This window comes from Strigops habroptila, chromosome 3 (assembly GCF_004027225.2).
Source record: "Strigops habroptila isolate Jane chromosome 3, bStrHab1.2.pri, whole genome shotgun sequence".
Taxonomy (NCBI): domain Eukaryota; kingdom Metazoa; phylum Chordata; class Aves; order Psittaciformes; family Psittacidae; genus Strigops; species Strigops habroptila.
Window position 1 is genome coordinate 66,348,188 of NC_044279.2, and position 8,965 is coordinate 66,357,152.

Genomic DNA, 8,965 nt, shown 5'->3' on the forward strand with positions numbered 1-8,965 from the left:
GATGTCTGACATCTCAAGTGCAAGTGATTACAAAAACAGATGTGAAAAGGCCTGCTTGATTAGATTGTGCTGCTTCTAATTAAAACATCATTCTTGCCAGCAAATACTTTGAGTATTTGCATTCAAATACTTTGAGTGCGATAGTTAGACTTGATTTATTTTGTTCCAAGCAGACTGATTCACTTGTCAGATTTACTGCAAATTTTCTTCACCTTTAATTGCTTTAATTTTTGTCTCATGTATTTGTTCTCATTCCTTTGCACCTGTGTTGCCTATGGCCACCAAATGGTGATATCTTTTTATTAATTTTTGCTATTGGCCCTGAATGTTCTTTAGTGTAATGTACTATGATATCCAGAACTAGATATTGTATGAGATAGAACTTCTACTACATAGGGAGAAATATCATCCCCTTCCTGAATATATTTCTTCTACCTTTTCATCTGGGCAATTTAAATCTGAATTTCCCATGTGTAGTTCTGCACTGAAAACTCTAGTTTGCACTTCACTTCCTTTTAAACGTATAACTGAAAGCCAGAGAGAGATTACCATTCTTAAATTCCCTTTTTGTGTCATGAAATGGCAGTGTCTGGGTGGTACAGTTTCCTGAGTTGGCCATTTTGGGACCCACAGAGCTAATATTCAGGTAAATGTTGTCAATACTGCTCTACAGCCTTTCTCTTCTTTTAAACTAGCTTCTTGGGTTTTATTGTTTCGTGAAAGATTTCAGTTGTACGCAGCATGCTAAGTATATTTAACCTGTTGGCCAGTTCCTTCATGAATATGATGGGGTAGCAAAGTTTTGGAAAGTGCTGAGGAAATGGGCAGCTGGTTGAGGAGATTAACCTTATTAATTTCACTTGCAGGGGTAAGTAAGAAGAGGCAGAAGTTAGTACTAGTGGGCATCAGAGAATCTACTCAGAAGGGCATATTTGTTCTCTGGATTCTTTGCCTAATGTAATGCAAAGTCAAACAAAGCTTCTCCCACTGCTAAGAGATTAGGAATCTTCTCTTAGTGGATCCACCTGTACCTGAAGGCATGTGTCCCATTTCAGATGTGATCTAAGAAGTGAAGCATCAGTCTTATACAATTCTTTGAGCATCTTTCACAATGTATTGAGCTGAACATAAGCCAATGCTGTCATTATTCTGTTCATTGAAATATTCACAACAGTCTCAAATATTACAGCTGTCTTTCTTTCAGTGTTCAATCCTATCTTAAAATGGTTCAAGAATGCCGCAGAAGTCCTAAACGCGAACTATAAATCTACTGACCTATCTCCATAGTTGCTGTGTTCATCCACTATTTAAGTAGGGGGATGAAACTTGTACCTTTTTCACATGGTTTTGGTGTCTGGTGGGGTGCTTCAAAGTAGTGTTTAGGAACAGTAGACTGGTCAGTCTTTGTAGAATTTGTATTGGAGTAGCTGTTTTCTGGGTCCAGATGTTGCATGTTTTCTGTGGTTCTTTTTCAGGACAATGCCAGTGTAAAATCTTCAAGCAGCTTGGAGCCCAATTTGTTTTGTGATGAGGAAATCCCCATTAAATCAGAGGAAGTGGTGACACACATGTGGACTGCTCCCTCATTTTGTGCCGAACACGCATATTCATCTGCTTCTAAAAGCTGCTCTCAAGGTATTTGCTTTTGTATACGTCGAGTTAAAATGGAACAGATAGCTGAGTGGTCAGTGAGGAGCAGTAGAGGAGATGTTGTCTATGGGAAGGTAAGTAGAGTTACATTGCAGTTAGTTTCCTGATATGTAAACCTGTGTCAATGTTTTTGCTTGGGATTGTCTCCCTCCTTAGATTTTTGTTGTAAAAAGTATGTAAATTTTTTCGGTTTTGATCTCTTCCTTTTATGCTTACATGACTTGTCTCCTGTCTGAAAGGTTCTAGCACTCCAAGGAAGCAGCCTCGGAAGAGTCCACTGGTACCTCGCAGTCTGGAGCCACCTGTATTGGAGCTTTCACCTGGAGCAAAAGCTCAGCTAGAAGATCTAATGATGGTAGGAGATCTGCTAGAGGTGTCACTGGATGAGACTCAGCACATCTGGCGGATTTTACAGGCTACTCATCCACCCTCTGAGGACAGGTTCCTTCATGTTATGGAGGTATGGAACTTGAAGTAATATTCTGGTATGGAAAAGAAAACCCCACCGTGTTGGTTTTGTTTTGTTTTAAATATAATCTTGGGTAGTTGAGTGCTTAGTTACTCAGCATGTTTGGATTTCAACCAGGGAGTAGTAGATTCCAGAAAATAACAGAATAAGAGACCCAAAAATTCAGTTCTTGGTCACTCAAGCCATAGCACTGTCCTCCACAATTCACCATATTTTGAACAGTTTTCTCAGTTCCATATGCAAATCTTATTAGAAAATACAAGGTCAGGGAAGGAAAAACTGTTCTTGATTATGCTTGGAACTGCTCTGCAAAAGAATTGCAAGAAACATTTAGGAAGATGGAAAGCCTAGACTTAGTTTATATAACTTGATACTAGTATGTTGCTGAACTTTGGTTGTTAATGGGGAAAGAACACTTCTTTAATGAAACATGGCTTGGTAATGAAGGTAGTAAGATCCCTATCCTTAGAATAACAGAGACATAGCACTGAAGACGCGCTGATCGCTTTGGTCAGCTGACAATGAATGAGGCAGGTTTATCTGCTGAGGTCTAGTCAAAATCACTTAGCCTCATTCGTGCGGTGGGTAAGGGATATGTGCTGAAAGAGAAGGTAAGCTCTTGTGTTGAAGAGCTGTACTGGAACCCATCCTTTATCATCTGTCAGCTGAGGTTAGGGGTCAGTTTGACCATGTGTAGTTATGGAGTATACGATTGCTTTTTGGGTTACTGAGCTGCGCAGGTAATATATTGAAGATGGTTCTTTCTTGACTTCCTTTACAGTAATATAAGATAGAAGATTACATGCTGTGAACAGTGAGGTTAGATGAGCATATTAATTGGTTGTCTCATTTTCTGAGTGGCATCTATATACAGTGGATAAGTCAAAGTTGTCAAACTGCCATCAGTTAAGACAGTAGTATAAAGCAGACCCTGTCTCCAAAGAAGTACTACTTTACCATGTTTTGACCCATGTGCTTCACAAGCTTAATGTTCTTTTGATGTGATGGGTTTGGCATGGAATTGATTGAAGAACAGTTTGAATGCCAACAAATAGCAATTCATAAATAGTATGCCAGGCTGTTACATTGGTAGTTAAGCACAGCTCTTTTTTCAGGGGAGGGGGATGAGAGGGTGTGTGTTACGACATTTTCTGGTTAACACTTACAAATACTTGTTTGACCAGAACTACTCATTTTGAATTGAATACCTTTCTGTGTCTAGTCACATGCAAAATAAGTACACTTTGTAAAATAATCTTCAGAGGCTTTGTTTTTGTGTGAAGTAGCTATATTAAGTAATGTACAGTAGACAGTCTTTCTTTACTGCCTTGTAGTATGTCCTTAATCTATTAATAACTACTAAAGTTGAAGTTAATTATAGCTGAATTAACTGAAATTGAGTCAGTTCGGTTTGTACAAAGGAGCTATACATGTGAGTCTTTCAGATATAAGTAGGACTTGTCACTGTGGATGCTACCTGCAGTGACAGAGTTTGCTAGTTTTAAGCATCACTTCTGATCTGAATCTGCTATTTAAGAGTTGTTAATGATGCCAGGATATTTACAATATGTGCCAGTTTGGAAGCTATTCAAATAATGGATGTTACTTTCTTCCCTCGCTTGAGTTGATGATACATTTTAAGAATTCACCGACTGCTCTTTCTTAATCTCCAGAATAGCAATTGCTTTCTCTCAAAAATAATTACAGGCAAGGCTGGCCTAGGATGAAAAATAAACAGAAGCCTCTAACAAATGATGAGTCTTCTCAACTTTAATTAAAAAGCAGTGTGAGAAGGGAGTTGTAATTATTGGTTATTCTGCCTCCTTACTCTTGCTGATGATGTACTTTTTCCACTGGACATTTTTAATTCATTGGATTTCAACACAGGTGATACCACTTAGGACATTTCTTTTTTTGCTAAGAATGCTGAAAATAAAGTTGAGCCCCATTTTGTTTAGAATTAGTGTGTTGTTGAACCAGATCTCTTCATACCGTGTCAGGTTAATGGTGGAGGTAAGTACATCTCTCAACCATAGTACATCTCACATACCATTGCAGGATATGGCAATTTGCATTTGAAATAAAATCAAACTCTTTTCACTGTTTCTGTGAAGGATGACAGCATGGATGAGAAACCACTGAAAATGAGAGGGAGAGACTCTTCTGAGAGGAAGCGGAAACGGAAGCTGGAGAGAGCAGAGCAGTTCTTTGGAGATATGAAGCAAAAATCTAAAGAGCTGAAAAAACTGGAAAAACCCAAGAAGAAGAAGCTAAAACTCACCATGGATAAGACAAAGGAGCTGAACAAGCTGGCAAAGAAACTGGCTAAGGAAGAAGAGCGGAAGAAGAAGCGAGAAAAGGCAGTTGTCCCAAAGATGGAACTAGCAAAAGAGAGCACAGAGAAAAAAAGAGAGAAGAAGGTTCTAGATATTCCTTCTAAGTATGACTGGTCAGGAGCGGAAGAGTCAGATGATGAGAATGCTGTATGTGCTGCACAAAACTGCCAGAGGCCCTGCAAGGACAAAGTGAGTTTTCCCTTGGTTCTGTCATAGGCAATTCCATGCATCCTCTTCTAGCTGTATAATTTTTTGATGGCTGTGAGCAGCACGCATTGGATGATTCAAAGGATTAATTCTTTGACTCAGCTAGTAGTATTCCCGATTTCAGTGTGTTTCTGAGCACAAATGGCATGTGCAATGTTCCTAAATTAACATTTCTGTATTTCTTGCATACAATCTGTGAACAGTGATACTGCAGGCTGAGGGATCTACAAACTGCAGTGCTTCACTTTTCTTGCTGGAGATAAATAATCAGTGATTTTAGATCTGATTGGATTATTACAAAAGAAACTTGATCTGCTTCTCTCTCATACACTACACTGCACGGGCTTGCTCAAGAGAGAGTAGGAACTACAAATACCAAGAACTTGTTTTGCAAAACTGAAACGTGTTCATTTCAACACTTAAAAAGACCACTTAAAGGATCAGTTCTGATGTCTTAAACTTAGACCGAGTTTAGAGATTACACTCAATATGTCAAAAGATGATACAGTCTTTGTACCACCGTTCACTTCACAGATGAGAAGTGGCTTATAGTAGTACATATTTACAGAAATTGAGATTGCAAGAGGGAGGAGAGTGCCTTTAAGTTCATATTATAAAGAAGCTGATACTAAATCTGTCATACTTACTCAGTTTTGTTTATGGAACATTCCTGATTGTATAAACAAAGTTTTTAATGGAATGACTGTGTCGTTGTAAGGTTGAACATATATTTTACATTCAGCAGGTGAATGCCATACAAGTGAAAAATGGCAGGTAAGGAATCTAATGACTGAAGTTGCAGTTGTTAGTGTCCAGGAGTAGCTTGTTCAGGAGTAGTTTTCCTACAAACTAAAGTAAAATCTTGAGCTGGTAATCTTTCTTCATGTTAGGTAGGTTGCTACTGCTATTCTTCCGAGCATCATCCTGCTCAGTAGAAGTAGTTTGTGTTTGTATTGGTGTGGTCCAAGGATGCAGGATGGGCAAGGTTTGTGGAAGAGTGTTATTTTTTTTTATTAAACTGACATAGCTTGTTAAAACAAGATGTTTACGGCATTAATTTGTGCCTGAAAGCTTTTGTATTCTAGGTATGTCAGGTGGGTTTAATAGAAGGTATTTTCTTCATAAAAACTATGCCTGTCTGTCTCTGCTTGTAATGTGCTATGTTTTGCTGATCTGATCTCTTGCAGGTAGACTGGGTGCAGTGTGATGGTGGCTGTGATGAGTGGTTTCATCAAATTTGTGTTGGTGTGTCTCCAGAAATGGCTGAGAATGAGGATTACATCTGTATAAACTGTGCAAAGAAGCCAATGCAGGGACCAAGTAGCCCTGCTCATGCACCACCTCCTTTCTTACTGAGCTACAAACTACCAATGGAAGATCTTAAGGAGACAAGTTAGCAACTGCTCGATTCCTGGAACTTGTTGGGAAATGGACCACTGAAACCCTACAGAAAGAGAGGGTTTGAAGCTGATGTAGCCACTGAGCTTCACTTCCAAGGATGTACAGACCTGCAGCAGAGTTGGTCCCTTCCTTACATCTGGCTTCCTTCATACAATGGGGTCATCAAGGCACAGTGGTACCGACTCATCTATGCAGATACCGCCTGATTAGGAGCTCCAGCCAGTGTTTTTTGACTTGAGTATTTCCATCTTTGAGTGTGGCTGTTGCTCTTAGAGACTGAGCAAACCCGAGGCTGTCAGATTAGACACTTCAGGGTCTTAGAAGTACATGTTGGCAGTGGAGCTGGTCTGGAATTGGTGAGCATAGGCTGGAGCTTTTAGGTGTACTGGGTTACCCTAAGGAGGTGACTCTGGAGTTATCTTTTGCCTCCCCATGCCAGCCCAGTGAGTAGGGCAATGTCTTGGGAGCGTTACGTTGCCTCCATATCCAGGCAGCTAACACTACACTATAAGGATGGGAGCAAGTGGACGAGTTTGTTTTAATTTCTCTTTTGTAGCTAAAGGGCAGAGGAGCTCGTGATCTCAGAAATCAGCAAAGGTTCTGTTTACCAAAAAAGAAACCCAACTCTACTCCACTAGGCAAAATGTTTTCCTTAGTGGGGAACCGCTGATCTTCCTGTCCTGAGGAGAGCCAGAAAGCATGGATAATGTCTAGCCAGACCAGAGCTTGGGAAAAGCAGAGTGCTTCCCTGTCCACAGGGGTGCCCTCTCCTGTTCTTGGCTTGGCTTAGAGTTCTGCACTCCTGCACATTAAAGTTCTCTCACGCAGGATGGAGCTGGCAAGGAGGTACAGCACCCAGGGCACCAGCTTCTGTGATCTGTACCCAGGGATGGGAAGGAAAGAAGACAGCCCACTTACCTCAGAGGTTACACTGATATGTGCTTCTGTGAAAAGTTACACTCGCAACTATTTCCAGTATCACCAGGCTACGGGCATGGCCTCAAGCTATACCAGCAAGCAGTCTGCAGATACTGTTCGCAGCGCAAATCCCCTCCCTGCTGGCTTTGCTGGATGTGTACCAGTGTACAATCAGCAACCATTCTTGTTTGAAGTTGCCTCTGGCTTTGCCAGAGGACCAGAGGGCTTGGGGTCATCCTGGGTGACAGTTGTTTTAGTAAATCCATTTTTAAAGAAGGACTTGTTTTTACTTTTTTCTAAATGTCTCAGACTACTGACTTGTTCTATAAATAGATTATTTTTCTTTGATTTTTTTATACTTACCACTGTTAACCAGCAGCACAGACAGAGGTTCACAAAGCAAAAACCTGCCCGTGGGCTTGGGTTTTTTTACTCCATTCCTTCCTTGTAGTACAAGGAATTAGCAGTTACCTTCCCCATTCTAGCTTGACCAGCTGCCTGTGTTTAAATAGGTAAATACATTTCATGTGCTACCTTTGTGTTTGGGTTTGTTCCTATTAGTGGGGCATCTGGGCCTTAACGACTCCAGTGGGTGCTGGCTTTGTGTATGTGACTGTCTGAAGCCAGCCACTGGGCTGTCTTGTCCCCCTCTCCACTCGCTCCCTATTGTGTTTCCATTCTTCTGCAGTTCTAGGAGTGTTGTAAGTAGTGTCCAGTCTTACTAGGAGCTGGACTGGGATTTAAAGAAATATTGACAAAAACAAGAGTGTTCTGTCTTGACTGTTCTGTGTCCCTTCTCTTGTTCTCTAATATTTGGGAGTTTATTTATCTGGCAGAAGTATCCATCCAAAAAAAAAAAAAGGGAAAAAAAAGTCAGGTAGATGAACTTGGTCAGTTTCTTTTATTTGTGCCTGCTACCTGGGAAGAGGCAGATGTGGAAAAGAAAAAGAACTAAGGTGGAGGGCAGAAGATACAGGGTCTTGGGAGCTTTGCATGCAGATTGGGCACAGACTTCTAATTCCTGCTCCTTAAAGACTAATACGGTGTTAAAAGCAAAAGCAAGCTGTGGTTAAGTACGTGGCTGCACAGGCACCCTAGCAAACATAAGAGTATTATTTGTTTACTTATTTATGAAGGAGTCTATGCTATAGCTAGACATACCCTCTTTTTGCCTCCAGTTACACTTTTTTTTTCCTTCTAAATGTATGCTTAGTTTTGATAAACTGGTTTAAACAGATGTTACTTTCCTTCAAGCTTTAACTGATGGTACTACATAAATGTTTCCCTATATGGAGTGGATAGACTATCTGTCACAGATGTTTAATCGTTCCAGAAGTAGACTAGTACAAGATTTCTTGAAGAATCCCAGTGTTCTGTATTCTTTCCTGACTCCTAGAATCCGTGACACAACAGGGAAAATATGGTTAGCATATCCTGTTAGCCACTGAGCATATTCTCTTAACCATTCCTACATTCTGTGTCGCGATAAAGTCATTGTTATATGTAATTACCATCAACTGGAAAAGAGATCTTTTAGTAAACCTGCATTGAATTGTTCCTGTTTCTCTGAGTAGATGTGGAGAATGTTAACAGTAGCACTAGTTACAACAAGACAGAAACAAACAGCTATATGATGCAATGGTCATTCTGCTTGTAACAAGCATAGAAAAAAAAGTAAACAACAAAGAAATGTGCAAATAGTCACATGGTAGCTGTTTTTCGTGTTATCACATGGAGAGGCTCTTTGTTACACTGTCAAAAGGAGGTTGCCACGCTTTTTCTAGTTATGGATGTCTCATCTGCTTTCGGGTAAGGTGTTCATAAACTGAAGACCATTATTAGCTTTACATCTTATTGTTTAAGCTTATTTTTTAAGAACATAATTCCTATCAAAGGATTGCTGATAGTATGAACTTATGAATAAATGTTAACTTTTGGAAAAACCTGTAGATATGTAGTTAGTGGTTGAAAACCCTAAAGCTAC

General features: G+C 40.0%; 1 protein-coding gene across 3 annotated transcripts in view; it reads left to right on the top strand.

Moving 5' to 3' along the window:
* KDM5A (lysine demethylase 5A) overlaps positions 1 to 7,324 on the top strand; it is a 48,653-nt gene extending 41,329 nt beyond the window's left edge. For 2 of the 3 annotated variants that reach the window (XM_030478290.1, XM_030478292.1), the window contains 4 exons: positions 1,476 to 1,635; positions 1,890 to 2,110; positions 4,234 to 4,644; positions 5,850 to 6,426. In XM_030478290.1, the coding sequence (XP_030334150.1) occupies positions 1,476 to 1,635; positions 1,890 to 2,110; positions 4,234 to 4,644; positions 5,850 to 6,059 (1,002 nt within the window). In that variant the 3' untranslated portion in view covers positions 6,060 to 6,426. Of the gene's footprint in view, positions 1 to 1,475; positions 1,636 to 1,889; positions 2,111 to 4,233; positions 4,645 to 5,849 lie in introns of all 3 variants that reach the window. The other variant, XM_030478291.1, reaches the window with a different exon arrangement.
* Positions 7,325 to 8,965: the final 1,641 nt, after the last annotated feature.